We start from the raw sequence: 19889 nt of genomic DNA on the forward strand, positions 1-19889 counted from the left end.
GGGGCCGAGATGGCGGCGCGGGCCGGGCGGTGCTGCCGGGCCGGGCTGAGCCGCGGGGCTCTGCTGTCCCGGGCCCTGCTGTCCCGGGCCGGCGGGGCCCCGGCCGCACCTCGCTGGGGACGCGCCGCTTTTTCGTCTGCGCCCGCGGTGAGCGGCAGGGAAGGGCCGCAGGCTCGGGAAGGTGAGCGCGGGGTGCCCGGCGCGGGCGGGCTGAGCGCCGGCACGGCGGGGCGCACGGCAGGCAGGGCTGCAGCGGAGTGGTGCCTGTGTTAGGTTGTTCCCAAGGGGAATTGCATCGCTGAGTGTACTCCTGGGAAGCCTTTGGTGTCGTGCCTGGCCAATGCCATGGGGAGAAGTGAATCTGGGTTTTCCCGATGGGCGTATGGAGCACGCCAGGTCGCTGAAAGCGCCTCTGAGCGATGTCCGCTGACGCTGTAGTAGCGAAAGGTGACCTGTCCTGACCTGAAATTACAGGTGTTTGTAACAGAAATAGTAACATTGTTGTGACGTGTGGCTGTATGTGAAAGCGCCACGAAAAATGTAGGTCGAGGGATAAAGGAATGCTGAATATTAATTGTTGGAGCGCCCTGAACAGATGTACCGTTCAGTTTTAAGATTTTAATAGCAAGAAAAGGATGAAGAGACATAAAGTTCTCAGATAAGGGAAACAAATAACATGTGAAACCCACAAGTTTTTATGGGGTAGGGTTGTAGGATTGAATGATATAAAAGAGAACCCAAACATCCCTTCTTAAATCTTTGCTTTATGCTAAATATGTACAATCTATGAAACCTCTGAATTCAAACCAGACTCTTGAAAATAAATATCGTCAGGTTCACCTTTTTATGTCTGAGGTCACATTATATTCTGGTGTGGTTTTTGGACAGTGGGATTTGGAAGTGTTTTAGAGTTTGAGGAGGAAATGAAAACAGACAGGTATGCAAAGATCAGTGTTTAGTTTGAAAATCCAGCAGTGGTATTTGGTGACTTAATGCATCCTTAGGGATCCCTCACCACAGCTCCAGGTGAAATCAGTGAGCTATAAAGTAGAGCCAGGAGAAACCCAGACCTGAAATGGATAAAACTCTTTCACTTCCCATTCCACTTTCTCTGGAACTGCCCAGTGAACAGGATCAAGGTGTTCACCATCCCCAGTTCTAGAAGAGAAACAATCCAATGTCTGAACTGTTCATACAGGGGTTAGTTTAAGCTGTGCTGTCAGAAGGAAAGGATGGAGCCATGGCACTCTCCTTTTGGAAATAGGAACTCTTGAGTTTATCCATCTTGTGCTGCTGGTGGAAAGTGATTTGTGGCTGCTGTTTGGGAAAGAGGAAAGGGAGCATAGGAATGAAGGCAAAAGTGTCCTTCATTTTTGTCCTCCAAGTTCTTTTTTATCTTACTTTTTACAAAATTAATTGGTAATCTTTAGTTTTGAGTATCTGATCTTCCCCTTCTTCCATGTAAAGACTGGGGACTATTAGTGAATATTGTCACAAAAACAAAAAAAACATACAGAATTATGCTACGTTTTTTGCTCCCAAAACTATAGGTTAATTTATTTTAAAAATATGTTTTTGTTAATGTATTTTGTTTTTCCTTCTTTCAGATTCAGTAAGGAGAAGAGGCAGAACACCACAGTTTGCAAGATCAGTAAGTACTGAACTTTACAGGTAGCTTAGGTGTTTGGGAAAGTTTTCTAAGCTGTGTGTTGTGTCAGTTTGCCCAGCAGCCCCTTCTGCAGTCAAATCCTGTTGAAACAATCCCCTGAGACCATTCCAGGCCAGCACCTGCCTTCTGTAACCTTTTCAGTCTACGTTATCAAAAATTAAAAATACAACACTAAGCTGATACTACACCATGTAGTACAGGTCTGAAAAGTAACTTAAACTTGCATTTCCAATAACTCAGACATGTCAATGTTGTTTTCAGACTGAGTTTACAGGATTTGTGGTGCTTGCTTTCTGGCATAAAGCTTTTCTTTTTCTAAGAGCATTTGACTGAAATGATGCTCAGTTTTTGGAGGGTATAAGCTATTTCTACGATGTACTGATATGTTGTCCCTACACTGGAATTTCTGTGGCAAGAAATTTCAGCATTATTAATTATGAACTCTTCCACACTTACAGAATTCCAGAATTTTAAAACTCATTGTCTTGTCCCCCACCACATATTCAGGCCCTTTAGGAAATAGAGTTTGCAATTCTGTACTGGTTTGATTCCCCCTCCTCATTTGTCCCAAGGCAGGAAGATGGCAAGTTCCTCTTCCTAAGCATCTGTGCCATCAAATGCAAAAGACTGGGAAAGGCCTGGCAGCTAAGATGGGAGTGGCTCTCAGCTAAAAATTCCTCTACAAATCAGTTCTAACTTTGGCTGTAAAGGTGTCTTGAAATGTCCAGTTGTGGGAATTGGTTCTTGAAATCATTATGTGATGTGTTGATCCTGCCTTGTCCTATATCTTGTGTATCTCCCATCCCACCTGTCTCCTTTTCCCTTGATCAGGCTGCACCCCCCAGGACGGAGAGGATGGCTGTGGATCAGGACTGGAGCAGTGTGTACCCAACAGCAGCTGCCTTCAAACCTGCCTCTGTGCCTCTCCCAATCCGAATGGGTTACCCAGTGAAGAGAGGAGTGCCTCCACCAAAAGAAGGCAACCTAGAACTTATCAAGGTAAAGCATGTGCTATGGCTGGGGATCACTTTTAAAGTCACTGTTCACTAAGGCTGTACTGCTTTGATTGGAATATTTGTCTTGGAGACTGTCTTCTGCTATTAAGTCACATGATCCTCTTGAATTTTTAAGTGGTAACAAATGTATAGTTAATTAACAAGTGAATGATATCAGGAGACTTTTTATGATTTTCATGCCTGTTACTTTTGTCACAGAGTTAAGTTTTTCCCTAAATCAGATTTGAGAAGAGTCTGCTTAAATGAATATTTCCTTAAGCATGTTATACTGCCCTAGCAAATGTGAGAAGTGTAGTCAGATTTCAGTAACGCCCATTTACTTTTATCAGACAAAAAATTATTATTTTGGTAACTCTTAATATGTCTATTTCAGATCCCAAATTTTTTGCATCTTACTCCTCCTGCAATTAAGAAGCACTGTGCAGCTCTTAAAGGTAAGGGGGGGTTTGATGGTTTTTGTTTGTTTGTTTGTTTGTTTTTTTAAACCATCTCTGGAAGTTTTCAGATAAAGCAAGATATAACTGTATGTGATGGAGGTGAGACATGGTACACTTGTGGAGCTGGTTATTCAGCTGGCTGTGGCTGATACTGTCTGCTTTCCTGCTGCTGCCAGGAGTCACCCAGGTGGTAGCAGATAAGTCTCAGGAGGTTGTCAGCACAAGAGTAAGACTGAAATGTTACTTTTGCACAAGACCTTGCTTGAACTAATGAGTTGATAGTTCTGTGCTTTACAGAGGGTGAGTGATGAATTTGACTCGGTTCTCAGAGAACTCTGAACCAGGCTTCAATCAGTAGCCATCATGGGCTGCATTTAATGACCAAAGAGCTATTAATATGAGGCCCTCTGTGAGAGCAGGGTCTGCTGGGGAGATGCAGGGTCTGCTGGGGAGATACAGGATCTACTGGAGACCAGGAGCATCCTTCCACCCCGCAAGCTTGTAAGGGGAACCTGATGAGGAGCTCAGGCAAAGGAAGCCTTTTTTGTGGTGAAGGTGGTGAGACACTGGAAGAGCTTGCCCAGAGAAGCTGTGAATACCCCATCCTGGAAGTGTTCAGGCTCAGTTGGACAGGGCTTTGAGCAGCTGGATCTAGTAAAAAATCCAACCCAAACCATTCTATGATCCTATTTGGCAATTGTGACACTGCATCTGCAGTACTGTACCCTGTTTTGAGGAGGCCAATACAAAGAGAGATATGGTAATATTGGAGCAAGTCTAGCAGAAGCACTGCTGTTACCTAAATGAGTGTAGTTCCTAGGACTAGTTCTTTTAAAAACATATATTGCAATACATTTGAAAGGAAAAAAGCTCCAGCCAAACGTACCAGATAGATATTACTCAGAGTGTTTACTCTTTATTGTACAGATTTCTGCACTGAATGGCCAAGTGCTCTGGACAGTGATGAGAAATGTGAACAGCATTTTCCCATTGAAGTTGAAACAGTAGATTATGTTTCTTCAGGGACTTCTATTCGGAATCCCAAAGCAAGAGTGGTGACCTTAAGAGTAAGTAGTAGTTTTGGTAACAGCCTTTGTTTCAAGTTCCTAAATGCTTGGCTCTCTTTTCTGAACATGCAAGTGTGATCTTCTGTAAGGAAATAAGAGAAATGGTGGGAATTCAAAATCACACAAAAATAAGTACGTCTGTGTGTTCCTGACAAAATCTGTCCATTCATATTTACTGGCCTTGGGACTTGTAAGGCACTGGGGGGATGTGCAGATACTGTGCAGGTGTATATTGTTTGAATACTCACATCATTCTTGCCTTATGTTAAAACATCAACATGATACAATCCAAAGAAATTCTGCAAATGCATCCTGAATAGCTCTCCTTGATAGAAGACCTGCCTGTCTCAAGTACTTCCAGAGTTCAGAGTTTGGATTTTCCAAGGAATTAAAGTTGTTTTCTCCTTTTCTTGAAGGTTAAACTTTCTAACCTGAATTTGGATGACCATGCAAAGAAGAAGCTCATTAAGCTTGTGGGAGAGCGGTACTGTCAGGAGACAGATGTGCTCACAATTACAACAGATAGGTGAGCTGCCAGAAGGAAACAAAAATATTGTAGCAGTGCCCACAGCAGAGAAAGGGCTGGGTATCTTCTAGTAATACCAGTTATTGTCTTGGTGAATTGTTATATTTTAAGGCTAATGTGGGACTTCATTAACACTATTCCTGTTACTAACTGTTAAAAACAGGTTTTTAAAAGAGTTCAGAATTAATGTGTGTTGGATTCCTCTTTGGCACAGGGGGCTGTCTTGGTTTGGAAAGATAGGTGTCTGCTAAGGAAGGCAGGAGCCTCCCCTGAAATAGAAAAAAAAAAAAATGTAGACACCCTCCGAATTGTTATAAATTTGAAATTAAGGGGGGCTCTCAGACAAAAATACGGGAGCAGGAATAACAGTTCTTTATTAGGGAAGAAAATAAAAAGATAAACAATGCAGAGAACCAAAACAGCACTGACAGAGTCAGAATACAACCTGACAACCTGTTAGTCAGGGTGTTCTCAGCAGTCCAATTGGGAATTATGGCTGCAGTCCTCCTGGAGTGTCAGGTGTGGTTCTGTTGGAGCAGTGATCCTGTAGAAAAAGGGTGTAGTCTTCTTCTGAAGAGGCAGTGGAAGAGGCAGCTGTTCCTCTGGGAAATTCAATGCAGAAAAAGCCATGCTGGTGTTCCAGAAACTCAAGATTATATGCAGGTAGGAATACTTTGGCTCCTCCTTCTGGGCAGAGCATCTCACAATGAGATGACGTAACTTTTATCAGTCCTGCAGTGACATTCAACAGCAGGTGTCTCCCCTGGGAGAGGATTGATTGTGGAAGAGATAAAGAAAACGGCCCAATTAAGAAGATAACTGCCACATTTCTAACGGGTAGCAATTGGATACATCTTGCCTTGCAATCTAGGACAGCACCAAAGAAGTGTCTAATGTCTCCAGAAGATTTGTAAATTCTTGGATATTGTATATTTTCCTACAGCCTTGCAGCTGTCCATTCTTCTGTGTTCTTATTACTCAAGCCTCCATGGTATTCTTGGTTGTGTGTAATTGAGAAGTTCACAGGAATCAACCACTCATTTCCTAGGATTCCCTACATTACACAGTAGTAAATTTGATGGTAGGTTTTAACCTTTTGTTCAGAAAAATGTTTCTGCATTTTCAGGTGTCCCCTGAGAAGACAGAACTACGATTATGGCATGCACCTGCTCACAGTTCTGTACCACGAATCCTGGGTAAGCAGTTGTGTGTGGACTCTAAATGTGTTCTCTGCCATATTTTAAAGTAAATGACCTTACAGTTACATTCTCTTCTAACTCACTTTTCTTCAGATCCAACCAAGAGAACATTCTGCAGGATTCCAGCTCCTGTCTGTTAATTAGAATATGTTTTTTCTTGGGCTCTTCCTGGGCTGCAGTAAACCATGGCTGTCATTTGGAAGTGTTCAGCTTCTTAAATGCTCTCTCACATACCTTGTCTCAAGCTGACTGCTTTTCTGAGCTCTCCCTTGCTCAGAAAAGGGGTGGCCTTCCCACTTTCTGACTACCGATGTTCCTTTCACAGGGCATTCTTCACACTGGTCTCCTGTATTTTTGTGGTTTTGTTGGTGCCTTTCAACAATTTTACATAAAACAAGTGAGCAGTCTGAACTGAAATTGTTATTGTTGGAAATCTATGCTATTGTTGAATAGTAGTGTTTTGGATGACTGAACTTTGTTCAAATGTCCCATGTTATTATCACATTGTTTAAAACAGACAAAGCTTTCATCATCTCAATATGTCACTCTTACAGAAGTTGTACCTTATCCATTGCTAAAACTCATATGTACTGTTTTCAGTTTTTCTAGAGTAGGAAATGTCAGACAAGCACCATGGTTGCGCTGGGCTCCAGCTTTAATTAGTGCTGGCAGACAGGGCTATATAATATTGATATGGGAGTATTCAGTGTATATTGAGTATGCACAAGTCTCTTGCACTTTTATTACCTTTCATTCTCCATGTTAATATTTGATGAGTTTGTCAATCAGTTGTAATTGTCTTTGATTCCCATGAAAAATTAATGGTTTCCTGAGACATGGGTTTTTATTTTGTGTGACATGGTTTATTTTGTGGCATGGTTTTTTCCCCCATTATCAGGGATAATGCCTTTCAATAACTTGCTGAAAAGTAGTTTGGATCCATTTTGTAAACCATGAGCAAACAGTGTGTGGTTTATTTTCATTTCCATTAACTTTAATATTGGAGGGGGACAGACAGGGCCTGGCCTTCCATTTAGGCAGTAACGTCAGTCCTGTTTGCAGAACTAATTGTAGGATTTGATGAATTTCCCAGCAGAGTAGTGCCACACTGTTAATGCATGTGGCTGATGGAATTGATTCAAAATATGAGGGCAATGTTCCATTCTTGCTGAGTGAAGGAAAGCTGGATCCATGTAACTTCTGCCCTCAAGCCTGAAAACTTTGCCCATGATCTCTTTAAATGTGGCAGAACTCCTATGATTTATGTTAATATCTGGATTACTGCATTTTGTCAATTGCATGCATATATGAGGGGAAATATTATATGCAGATATACATCAGGAAATGGAATTTCAAGTGTAATTATGTTTTAGTTGCCAGTGATGCATCATCCTTCTATTACAGTTTCAAATGCAGTATCAGATCCATGAGTTCAGTTATTTTAAAACAGTCTTAAAAATCTTCAAAACCTAAGAATGTTCATTTATTTTCTCATTCTAAAATACTTGGAGATGTTTTAGTTTACTAGTTTTCTGGTTATTAATCAGATATTTGTGTTTTATTAGCTGTTAGGAGTATATTAATTAGATGGCTGACTTGCTCCAGTTAGTAAGAATTTTATTTCTCTTCTTTCGACTTCTTTGGTGATTCCTTTCAAATTATCCCCCAATATTGTGCATAAATTGAATTAATCAGTGAATCAGCAGTTTAACCAGTTGTATTTTTGCTGCCTTCAAATGCTGATACTGCATGAATGCTGTAACATCACTCCAAATGTGGATGTATGTTTATAGAACAAGTGGTTTTTAAAGAGTTAGAGTTTGCTGCCCTCGAGTGGTTGAAAGGATCATTGATGGATTTCTTCACACAGCTTGGATTAATAGTTTATCACTCACAAGTCCAATTCTGTCAGGAGTTGAAAGCAGGAATGCAAAGCAAATGCAGCATGAAATAAAATTTTCAGTAAGGAAAAACATTAAGAGTAATTAAATTTTTATTGCTCCAATTCCATGTGGTGTTTCAACATACACAGTATGAAGGAGAGTGAAGGATCTCAATTCAGCCTTGCTAAGCTGGGATCTTGAAAGATTACTAAAAAGTTGTCCTGGATTTTCTATTCTCCACTACTTCTTACAGTAAGAAACAGAATGGTGAGGGAAGGAAAAAATGAAGAATGGGCAGAGAGCATGACACTGGAGGGTTAACTAGAAGTTATCAACCCTGCAGCTGTACAGGTTGATTGAATTTCAGGAGAACTACTTTTGCATTTCTTTGTAGAGCTTTTATTGGCAAGGCACTGGTGGGATGCAGAGTCTGTGTTTGCATGCTGGATGGGTATTTTTACATGACCACTGATATAACACTCAAATCCATCATACCGCTTTTCTTTAGGCTTCTTCTTCATATTTTTTTTAACTACAGTCATTTTAAGCCATTCCAAATAAACATAACAGCAGAATTTTGCAGTTTCACGGTGGGAGTTTACCTTGTAATTCAGCCTAAAATATGTGGAAAATATATGAGTTCACTGCTGAAATCTAAGCAGGTCTCCAGCTACTTAGAATTCCAGAGTGGGTGTTAGCACACTCAGGTTGTTATGACATGGGGGGTTGTAGAGTTGCAGTGGCAGGTGGTGGAGGCACTCAAGTCTTGCTGAAGCTCGCTGGACACATTTCAGTATTACTGAAGATGTTCAGAGTGAAGCTCCTGACTTGAGGACCTTAGAACAGTGAAGGGTGGTGTAATTGTGCCCTCCCTACCTAGAACAGCCTTCTCTCTCAGTGTGGTGTAAGTAATGCAGACTGAGGCTGGTCTCTAAATGTTGGAACATGTCCTTTGTTTTGAACCATTGCATACTCACCAGAACTGGACAGCTGAGAGAGTCCTCATCACTAGTGGGAACCAGAAAAGGTAGAGCTAAAGTGGCTTTACAGTAGATGTTAAAGTTCATCCATTTTCTGAGTTCAAACATTTAAAATCAAAGGAAGGAGGTTTCCTGACAGGAAATGTGTATTCTAGTAGAAGAAGGTTACAGGTTTTTTTTGCACCTTTTGGAACCCAAAATTATGAGCATTCCAGCAAAAGGTTGAATTAGGAGTTGTCTTTGTAATATATCTGAGTGTAGTAAGCATTTTGCAATACCTTATCCTTAAGCTCCTTTTTGGAGCTTTTGGAACAAGGCTCCTTTTTGATGCATAAATACAATTTTTATAGCTGTTGAATTTTCAGTCTATGTTGGAGTGAAACAAAGTATTTTGGGGCATAGACATCAATAAACTGAACAGAAAATCATCAGACTTGGATTTTAATATCACCGGTCTCTCTTGATGAGATCAAAATCTTATCTGGTCAGCCTTCCAAAGCCAAAATGAGATAGGTAAATTACAAATTACCCTTTCAGAAACCTGGATTTTCCAGAAAATGCATGCAACTACTCCAGCCTAGAGAAATTAGTTTTGAAAGAGACTGATGGCAACTTTCCTGAGTTAGTTACAGAGCCAGAGACTAAACTTGAGAGTATCATTAATTATGGGAGCATCTCTTACGCAGTATTAGTCTTTGAGGCAGAGTTCTGTTTTTGTTTCTGTGCTTGTTTTCCTTTTGTGTTACACGTTTGTACCTCACTGGAATTTTTACCCTCACAGTTCCTCTTGATTTTCCCTTTACTCTCTAGAGGTCCTACCTGTCCTGTGTCATTGCTATGTCCTAGAAAATACAGTTCTGCTTATTCAGAAGAATGGATTTTAACTTATTCCACATCACCAAGCAATTGCAATTTCTGTATACAATCTCATATGGTACAAATAAGTTCTGCCTTTCTACAAACTTCTGTTGATATTTCTAAGTTGTTTATTAAATAGTACAGATCAAAGTCTATTGTATCCAAAGAGGTAAGCACATAATTGTTTTGGCAACTCCTCTTAGGATTTAAGGTTCCCAGTAATTTGGAAAATGTTAGCATAGCTGTCATTTATTAGCTGAGAATCTAAGATTATTGTGCTACACAGAGCATCTTTTATTTTAATGCAATCCAAAGATATAGGTGTATTTATTCTAGCCTGCATGGAGTTTGAAATTTGACTTGGCATTAAAGGAACTTTGCTTCCCCTTAAAAATAATCCTTTTAAACTACCTGGTCTTTGCTAAACAGCATTAAATATTTAACTGTTCAAATTATTGATAAGAAAATTAACCAACATGAGTCATGTTTTTAATTGCCCTCAAGATTTCTGTGTGCCACTAGAGAAATTTTAGTTGAAATGTTTTTCCCAGAAGGAAGATCAGGGAACTGAAAATTTTAAGCCTCTGTATCACTGCAGCAACAAAGTCATGCAAGTTGAACAGGCAGAAAAAACTCCAAGCACATTGATAGTGAAATGCCTGCTTAAGAAATCCCGAATTCTTTCCTTTCTTCTGCACTTTAGGTACCATATAAAATGAAGCCTTTTGTTAATGATTTGCATGTAAAAAGCAACTTCACTGTCCAAAGTCTATTTTAGCATTCATACTCTTTCAGAATTCAGATTAAGCACTGTAAAGGCTTGCAAATCTCCCAAAATACTGGCTTAAACTGTAGCATAAAAGATTTGCTTAGAAACAAATCCTTATTATGTTTATGGCATTGAAAAATAATTCTTTATAGTTCCATTGGGAAGTGAAAAAACAGCCTTTTATGCCTTTTTAGTCATAGAATTAAATCTTTGACTTTATATGGAAAATTGTTTTCTGGTGTTTTGGTTTGGGTTTTTTTTTTTATTCTTTTTGTAAGTTTTTTAAGGGGAAAAGGTTGAAAGTATCAGGAAAGTATCAGCTGAGTGCATCATTAGCCAAGCTAGATAATACCGAGATTCTGTCTTATGTGTGATAGAATGAGAAAACCATTTTTTGTGAATTGTTATTTTTAACCTGGTTCGCAAAGTGGGGATTCTAGGAAAACGTTACACAATATCACACTTGGATTCCACTTCTAACAATTTTATTCTCATTTTTAAGACTGCAGTCTTAAAACTGGCAAACAGTTTTTATCATGTTCACTGACAGGACAAAATCTGCAGGGGACAAAAATAATTCAACTAATAAAATTTGAGTGATAAAGTCCTAATTTTTGAACTTTATTTAACTGTCCTTATTAGTGTTATTCATAACACTTTAAACTGAAACTGCAACATGTGTAACATTCCACTATTCAGGCTTCATGGTGCTTGTCTACCTAGACAATGTTTCAAATTGCCTATATAATTCTACAGTCACTTTTCTCTTGCAGTAATTTCTGTTGGAAAGGTATTAAAGTTTGAATGGATACAGTTTGCAACAACTAATGGATTAGGAAATCTCCCCCTACCGTCAAATCCTTTCCTGCCTTCCCCCTCACTTCCCATCACACAGTCAGTTTTTATTTTCAAATCCATGTTGACAACATCATTCTGCTGGGAAGCATTCCAAGAAAGAAATACTCAACAGTTGCTTTAAAATCTTGCTTTGTAATGCTCACAAGAGGTAGGGAAATGTTAATCTGTTTATCAGCATGTATCTCCAGAATCCTTTGAGTTGCTGTGTACAGAGAAGGATATTCCTGAAGAGATAAATGTAATACTGTCATTAGTCCTTGTTGTCTCTGCTATGACTTAGAGGTGTTTAAAAGCCTCACAGGGATCTTTTGTTTGAACTTCAGACATGAGTTTGGTCCAGGGAGTGACCAGGAGTGATACCCATATTCCCTTACTCCTGAGAAACCCTATCCCTGTGAGAGAGGCTTTGGCTTGAAAATTCTGTTGGAGTTCAAGGGAAAAAATGTCTTGAATAGCCACTCTGTAGATAAGTAGGGGATGTGTAAAACAGGATGATGCTGTTAATTTAAAACTCTAAATCTCTACCTTGGATTGCAGGGTTTGTCAAACAGACAAGAAACACTTCACTGTGCCCACTTGTTCCATTAATGTTTTAGCAGTACAGGACTTCAGGATGTCCTTTTGTTCCTGTTTTTCCCCTCCAGAAATTGAATGCGGAGGTCCTTTTAGTCCTGTGGTTTATTGTGTCCAGGGTTTAATGTCAGTCATTCGAGCCTTTGAGCAGTGTGAATTGCTGCTTCTGACTAAACATTTAGACTCAAAAGACAAGAGATAACATTTACCAGGTGCGGGACACAGCCGTTGGGAAGGTGTTTTAAATTCAGACAGAGGAATCCAAGCACAGAAGAGCTGCAGGGTGAAAAAAAATCTTGGGGCTTTAATAAGGGTTATTGACTGTGGTTTGACTGCAGCAACCTTGATGCTTAGTGGAAAGAATAACCTTTAAATAAACAAATGAAAAACAATACCAACACACACCCCACCTTATCTCCTTTGCAGAAAAGAAAAAGAAAAAAACAAAACATACCGTGAACAACAACAAAAAACCCTCCTCTCCCGACTTGCAAGATGTTTTTTTGGTTCTGCATATGGCTGAAAATTTACTGAAGAGCCCTTTTTGGCAAGTGATTTTAGAAAAGACAAAATCGGTGTGCTGTAAAGGCTTTATTATAAGGTTTCTTTGAATATATTTCTAGAGAAATGCAAGTTTTATTTAGGCATGATTTTATAACAATTGTAAGAAAAACATTAATAGCAAAACTAAATCCAAAATACTTCAAACTGTGATTCTTATGTAGGTGAGGTAATATAAAGGTATGATATATTGGTTACATCAGTAAAGTACTAAATAATTATAAATACTCAAACATACAGCCTGCAATATATAAAAATGCAAATATATCACTGAAGCATCTGTATTTATCAAAGTACAGTAAAAAATAGCAGGTTATAACATTTGAAATATTTCTTAAAGATTCTTTCAAGGCCATCTGTCCAAGGCTGGAGAGATGTTGAAGGATAGAATTGATACAGAACAAGTGTATTTACAGGCACTGAGATCGTGTGTTCGTCAGTGCCCTACTTGTGATCCTGTCTAATTTTGCAGCACTGATTAGGTAAAGATCAGCACCTTGTGGATAGAGATTCGGTTGAACAACGTATTTTGCAGGAAGAAGAAACGGATTTGTTGGTGGTGCTTTTCTTTGTGAGTCACATAATGGGTTATTCTTTAGGCACTGTCTCACTTTTCCCCCACCAGCCAGCGTAGCCAGACCAGAACCCTCTGCTAGGGACATAAGAGCTGGGTGGCTGCTTCCAGAACTGCAGTGTTAAGAGCTCTTCAGAATTACTACTTTTGCAAAATTTTTAGTTATTCATTATGTATAGTCCATAAGCTTTTCCTCCCACTTTGACTCAGCCGGTTGTATCTGCCAGATACAGAAAGAACCTGATGAGTGGAGAAAAGGAGCTCATCCTGCTCATACAGGCTTGAGTTCCAAGCCTTGGGCTCTAGAGAAGGAAATACTTTCCACCATGAATGCGGTTTTTAAAGGGAATCACTATGAGAGATCAGTTTCTTCAAATTATTGTTGCTTAGTTTCAGTCTTGGGTAGTTTTGAAGGTTGTGCATTTTCTTTCAGAAAACTGAGAAGTGGGAGAGCGAGAAGTCTGAGGAAGACATGGAAGAGTATATCTGGGAAAACAGTCGCTCTCAGAAAAATGCCTTGGACACACTGCTCCGAATAAAAGCCTCAGAAAATGTCAGTAATGTCACTAAAGAGGAGCTGCTGGCATCTGAAGTGGTTAAGAATTACCGAAACTCAGTCATTGCGCTTAAAAATGAAGGTGAAACAGAAAGTAACATGTCTCAGTACAAGGAATCTGTGAAGAAACTACTGAATATACAAGCATGAGAAGACCTGATCTGCAGGTACACCTGATCATTGCAGAGGTGTTAAACTACTGTGTTAGTATTTCTAGTGATATGGATATACAACTATTAAGAACTTGAACAAAAAAATGAAACTTGACTATGAGTGGACAAATGAAACTTGTCCATGAATCTTGCCCTTTGAATAAAGTATGTTTGGATTCATACTGGTAACTGGAATGTTTTATTCTGTGTTTTGTTACCATGATCAGTTCGGTCCTCTGCTTAATCATATTCTGATTTCTAACACTTCTTTGGGCATTTAACCTAGAGCAACAGTGTCAAAACTAATGAAATGAGTTCATACTTCCAGTTCCATTAATTGAAAGTCTGAAAATTAGAAGCTCTAAATGCTTTTCAGATGCCATTCAGATTTTTGCCTGTGTGTAAAATTAGGATAATATTGCCTAAGAGTCTGACTAGGAGAGGTGTTGGAGCACTCTGGACAGTTCAGGTTCTCAGTTGGTATTCTGAGGGAAAACAAATATCCTGTGTAAAAGCACCTGTCTCTAAAATAATGGAGTAAAATAAGGTGGAAAATGGGATGGTAATGGGAAAGAGCCAGCAGTTGTTGAGAAGATCCCAGAGTATCTGGCATAGGAAGAATGATGAGAGTTGGTGAAGTGGGTTTGTAAGTAAATAGGAATAGATTGAGCCTTGTTACCCTCAGGCCCGCTGACTTGTCTCTTGAATGTACCCAGGCTTTTCAAGGAAAGAAAAAAGTTTGTAGTAGCATCCTGCGTAGCACAGAGGAAGAATTATATGGATGTTTATCTTATATTTGATATTTTGTAATTGAAATAAATGTATTTAAAACTCTAGAATCACAATTTTATTGCCTTCTTACAATTAAGAAAAAAAAACCCTACCAAATCTTGAAAGGACATAAATAAATCTTGCTTTTATTCTATATTCCGGGCTTATGAAGATTTCAACTTAGAGAGAAAATCATTCCCTAGAAGGGGCAGAGGGAGTTAAGGATTCTGCATGCCTATAGAAGAGCTGCCCATGTGACCCTGCCAGCAGCTGGCTGGGCAGAAGCAGTATAAGAATAAGGATATTGAAAGCTGAGGGGACTTGATTCCTGCAGCGTTCTGTGTGCTGGACTCACTCCCTGTTAGGATTTCTCACTGTGTGCTCTGTGTGTACATACATTCATTCCACTGCCAAAACACTGTCAGTTTAGGAAGGATTCTTCTTAGGCCAGGGTTGTTTTCATATGGTGAGAGACTGAGTTTAATGCAGCATCTTAATTCCTATGAGAATTTGCCAGAGCTGTACTAAGACTGAAAATGTTGGTCCTGTAATCCAAATTTTGCACTGACTGACTTGGTTCTTTAGTAACCCTTTCTTTTTTATGTATATTAATGTGAAGTTTTAGCAGAAGCTTAATATGGGGAAAGTTTCAGCTGTTATCAGGTTGCTCCTTTATCCAGGGTCAATGAGGGTAATGTTTAAAATTCCCATTTGAAATGGGAACATCTGTGTTACTCCGAATCTTCTCTGAACAGCTGTGAAACCAAAGCTGAGGAAGTAAGTGCAGTTTGACTTGAGAGAATGGTGCCTGGAGTTGTGCCTGGCTCTGTTTGGTTCTAGTATGTGCACAGGAGAAATCTGTTTCCTTAATTAGCTTTGTCAGTGCCTGCACAAGGGCTGCCCTCGGAGCCAGCCTTGGGAGCCACTGGTGTGTACAAGGCTGGCAGGAGCAAGGCCCTGAAATGTCTTAAGAAACTCCATATCCTGTAAGTTTGCTTTCCTCCACAAAGCTGTCCTTCTGTACTCAGGAAATGTGAGCACCTGAGAAAATCCTCTGCAGCAGAGGACATTCCAATTTTCCTTTGCTTTTCATGGAATGGACCTAAGCAGAACTCTGGAAGTCATGGCTGAAACAACAGTTTGACCTTATCAATAATAATGTCTGGTAGAAAGAACAGCACAGCAAGGGAAACTGACTTTTTCATTAGCTTCACAGCTAATTGATGGAAAGCCTTAAATGCACAGGCTTCTCCACGTCTCTCTGAAGTGTTCAAGCCTAACTTAGGTATATCCTATAAATGTTTCAAGTAATATAGGTAGGATTTAAGGTGACTGTCTCCTGATCACCAAGTGTCTCTCCCGAAAACTGATGATGCCTACTGGCCAAGAACAATGTTGGGATAAAACTCAAACTTACACTTGTGATTTTTATGGATGGTTTCTAAGTTACAGTACAGAACTTGTGTAATGCAGAGGGCAAGACAAAAGGCAGCTTGGATGCTATTTTGGGCTGTTGGATGTTCCTCGCTGCTTTTCTGCTTCTCCCTGTAAACTGTTTGTGTTTGAACGTGACAGTATTTCTCCGTGACTGTGCAGAATACCTCGAACACTGGGATTTTAACCCCTATGGGAGCCTTCCCAACCTCAAGGATATAAAATACAGCACATATTTTTAAGAAGTAAACTAAACATCTCTATTTTACTGTATAATACTTTTTCATCATTCATCTCTCTGGAAGCCTGTGCTGAAGTTTAAAAACTGAAGAATTAGAGATTAAGAGACTTAGAAGATAAAGCAGCTCTGCAGCACAATAATAAATGTGTCTTTAGCACTGGTCACTTATTTATGTGTGATGTACATTACAATGTAAATGACTGAGGTGTGCATCCCTCCGTGTACATCTGTGAGAACTTTCCTTTTATCTCCCATATAAACATTCCTAAGAGTGGACATTTTTTTTCCCCTGTTTTCAGGTATAGTGATGCTACAAGCATAAGGAAGGGATAAAGGGACAGTTGCCTAAAAAGGGATGTGCTGTCTGCACAAATCATCTTTCTACCCATTTTTTGCTTTCCCTCATACTGAAAATGTATTTATTTATTTATTTATTTTCTTGTGACTCTCTTAGTCTGTAATGAAATAACTCTGTTATTGTGCTTCATATAATCATTTTTCTGCCAATTTTTTTCTTCTCTCTGTCAACAAACCAAGAAATCTCTTCAGAACATCTTGCTTTAATGATTCCCTGCTGTCCCAGAAGCATTTGCTCATGGGATAGGTAGCATTTTTCATTTTGTCTCCTATATCTTTTTCTGGTGGGAATTGAGGTCCCAGTTGCATTATAGGATTCTTCTCCAGAACATCATATTGAGGATAAGACTCAATGGAGCATCAGGGTGCTCTGAAATGCACTCTACAGTCATTAATTTGGAGTTTAAAAAAAAAAAAACAGGGAACCAGGAATACTGTGGCTTGCTGCAGGCAGGGAGTTACTTTTCTGAGAGTGAATGGAGGTGAAATCCTTTTTGAAATCAAGTGTTTAATTCACTATGACTTACTCTATTTTAAAAAACCCTACAACTGTATCCACCCCATAAGATGAGCTTTTGGTCTTTTTTTCCTTGGCTTGAGCTGCTCTGGAGGGTGACTGATAGCACAGAGGAGCTAAAAAAGCTGGAGGCAGTACTGATTTTGCTGTCAGCAGATGCTCTGTGGGGCACTGAGGGCACAGCTCAGCCTGAACTAGAAGAATGGACACTTAAGGACTTGGGGACATGAAATTAGTGCAAGTCTCAGGTAAGGAAGGGATTGCAATGTGATAGAACCTGTCAGTTTTCAGCTGAGCTCTGTAATATTTGTCTGAGAACAGTAATACCTAAACAGTACAGAGGAGAAAGGTGATGGCCCACATTCAGTTTGTTTCTACACTGATACTGTAAGAGCTAAGTTCCTTAGACAGGCTTTTGTGACTGCAAGTTCAGTAATAGATCATAAATATGTATATTATGGATTTAAGCATCTTTCTCTATCTTTGATGCGTGATTAAATCATGACTTAAATAAAAAATGCATTCTTTGTAGCATTATAAATTAATGATTGAGGGGCATTGTTTTACCATAGTGCTGCCTCAAACTGCAAATCTTACTTTGTGAAACAGGGAGGAGACTTTGTTTCCTGTCTTCAGAAACAAAAAATAAGTTGGTATTCCAATAAAAATCCCAAGTATTAAACAGCTAATTCTAGCACAAACTGTGTATGTCTCTGTAATTGAAGATAACAGAGTACTCAGCAATGCTTGGCAAAACCCTAGGCTAATAAAACTGAAACACATTACCAGCTGAAACTACAGGGCAATGCTTAGGTCAAGAAAAGATAATTTTTCTAATCTAAATTAGATGAAGCTACCTGCATGTGAATTCTGTATCCTAAAAACTACATGCAATTATGTAGCAATAGTAAGTGCAGGTATATTCCCAGATTTTCTGGAGAAATTATATTTGAAATGGAGTGCTGCAAGGTCCTGAAGTTTGAATTGCCTTCTTGGCAGCACCCAAGAATATAAAGTGAACACAAGCAGAATTTTAATGGATGTATTCAGCTTGAAAAAAGGCATCCAAAAGTACAGATCTAGTTCTTTACCAAGTGTTTCTCTGAGTTTAGGTTTAGCCTTTCTTTGGCAGAAAACATGATCATTTTTACCATTTCAAACAAAAAAGACCATTTCATAAGTCACTTGTGTTTTCCTGCACTACATGGGATGTTTATTCCTTCGGTAGTAAATAAAACAAGCACAAAAATAACTATAGCAGGATTTCTCATCCAGTTAAATAATTCTCTGCCACACAGACCTGCCAACAATGCAGTTGCATTGAACCTGGGGGAAAGTGTTAGTGTTTGTCAGGCATTAATCTGCATCAGATTACGAACAAATGCTTCAGACAGTGGGAGCTGTGAGTGGATGTTTCTACCTAAAGAGACAGGGAGTTGTGCTTCATCTGCTGAGAATTAAATCATAACCAAAATATTCTGAACTAAGTTATCACTGGTTCTGTGAGAGAAGAACCTCTGGTTTCTGGTGTAAGCTGGTGTATGGGGTGCATTTTTAAAATGCTGTTTGTTCCAGAGCCAGGATGGTGTTTCACAGCTTACCTCTGACAGGAGCATATTTTGTGAGCTGTCTGGACATGGTTGTTCTTGTCTTTACCGGTTTATAGTGACCCCTCCTGTAGCTGCAGCGCCCGGCTGTGAGGGCAACAGTGCAACAGCACAGGCAGAGGAGAGAGGAGCAAAGGACAACAGGAATCAGCCAGACCCCCAAAGCTGCAGCTTCCCAGGTAGCTGTCTCGTTATCCGACGTGGAATTCCTCCCACTGTAGCCTTTGGTTTCATTGAGGTGTTGCTTGCTGCTGTTCAGGTGAGGAGGGGTGGGCACATGGGATAACACCTGGGCAGGCTTTGGGCTCAAAGCCAAGTGTGCACTCTTGTCTGAGCTGGTGACCGACCTGCTGCTTGTCCTCTTAGCAAAAGCAGTGGCTGCTGGGGAAGCTTCTGCCCTGGAATAGGCAGTGTCTCCAGTTCTCTGCACTGTCAGACTCCAGCTGGGGGTGGGGGTGTTTGCTGGTATGCCGTGGCTCGTGGCAGCAGGTGGAGCTCGGAGAAGAGGAGAACCTGACGTGGTGGCATTGTGATGTCGGCATCTTCCCTCCTCAGAGGTCTTTGTGCTGTGCTGCCTCTCAGATTTACTTGCTGAGAAGTAAGCATTTGGCTCTTGGGATTTCAGTTTCTCAAAAATGAGAAGATCTGGATCAATCCCTATTGAATTAGGATAATGTTAGTTTATTGATAAAAGCTTGTCTGCACACCCACAGAAAGGATCCATGGAGACAGAAGCAGGGTAGGGAGCCCAAATAATGCCCTTTTGGATTGGAGGTGTCACTGCCTCGGGTTATGGGACACCTCATGGGATGCAAGGAATGTGCATTTTGGGATTGCACACAGCTAACTATGGGATGCTTAGGGAAGGATCCAAAGGTGAGGAAAGGGTACTGAGGGTAGGGCAATCCAGGAAAGCTCTGTGCAGGTGGCAGTCTGCACCAGCAAGTGGAGGGAGGCTGCACCCTGTCGGCTCAGACATCCTAGTGGCAGCAACTGTTGAGTCTGTGGTCCAGACTGGGCAGCCTGAAATCCAGACTGAGCAGACTGAGAGCATCTCAGCCCAGCTGCTGGGGGATTTTGCACTGTATATATATGTGTGTGTGTTTATATTTATATTTATATTTATATTTATATTTATATTTATATTTATATTTATATTTATATTTATATTTATATTTATATTTATATTTATATTTTTCACTAACACAAAAAGCAGGATGAGGCTTTTGGTGCTCCCTGTCTTGGTGTATTTGCTTTATGTGTTTGTCTGTGGTACCTGTGTGC

General features: G+C 40.0%; 2 protein-coding genes across 3 annotated transcripts in view; one reads left to right on the forward strand and one right to left on the reverse strand.

Moving 5' to 3' along the window:
- Window positions 1–14517, forward strand: MRPS35 (mitochondrial ribosomal protein S35). The gene is made up of 8 exons (XM_021535181.3): window positions 1–181; window positions 1608–1651; window positions 2501–2668; window positions 3059–3119; window positions 4050–4189; window positions 4606–4715; window positions 5842–5911; window positions 13404–14517. Exons 1-8 carry the CDS (start codon window positions 10–12, stop codon window positions 13674–13676), a joined length of 1038 nt encoding a protein of 345 aa, XP_021390856.3. The 5' UTR covers window positions 1–9; the 3' UTR covers window positions 13677–14517.
- MANSC4 (MANSC domain containing 4) overlaps window positions 7427–19889 on the reverse strand; it is a 23486-nt gene continuing 11023 nt past the window's right edge. For both annotated transcript variants that reach the window (XM_085568723.1, XM_085568722.1), the window contains exon 4: window positions 7427–19262. In XM_085568723.1, coding sequence (XP_085424849.1) covers window positions 18589–19262 — 674 coding nt within the window. In that variant the 3' untranslated portion in view covers window positions 7427–18588. The remainder of the gene's footprint in view (window positions 19263–19889) is intronic.

This window comes from Lonchura striata, chromosome 1A (genome assembly GCF_050655825.1).
Source record: "Lonchura striata isolate lonStrDom1 chromosome 1A, ASM5065582v1, whole genome shotgun sequence".
Classification (NCBI taxonomy): Eukaryota; Metazoa; Chordata; class Aves; order Passeriformes; family Estrildidae; genus Lonchura; species Lonchura striata.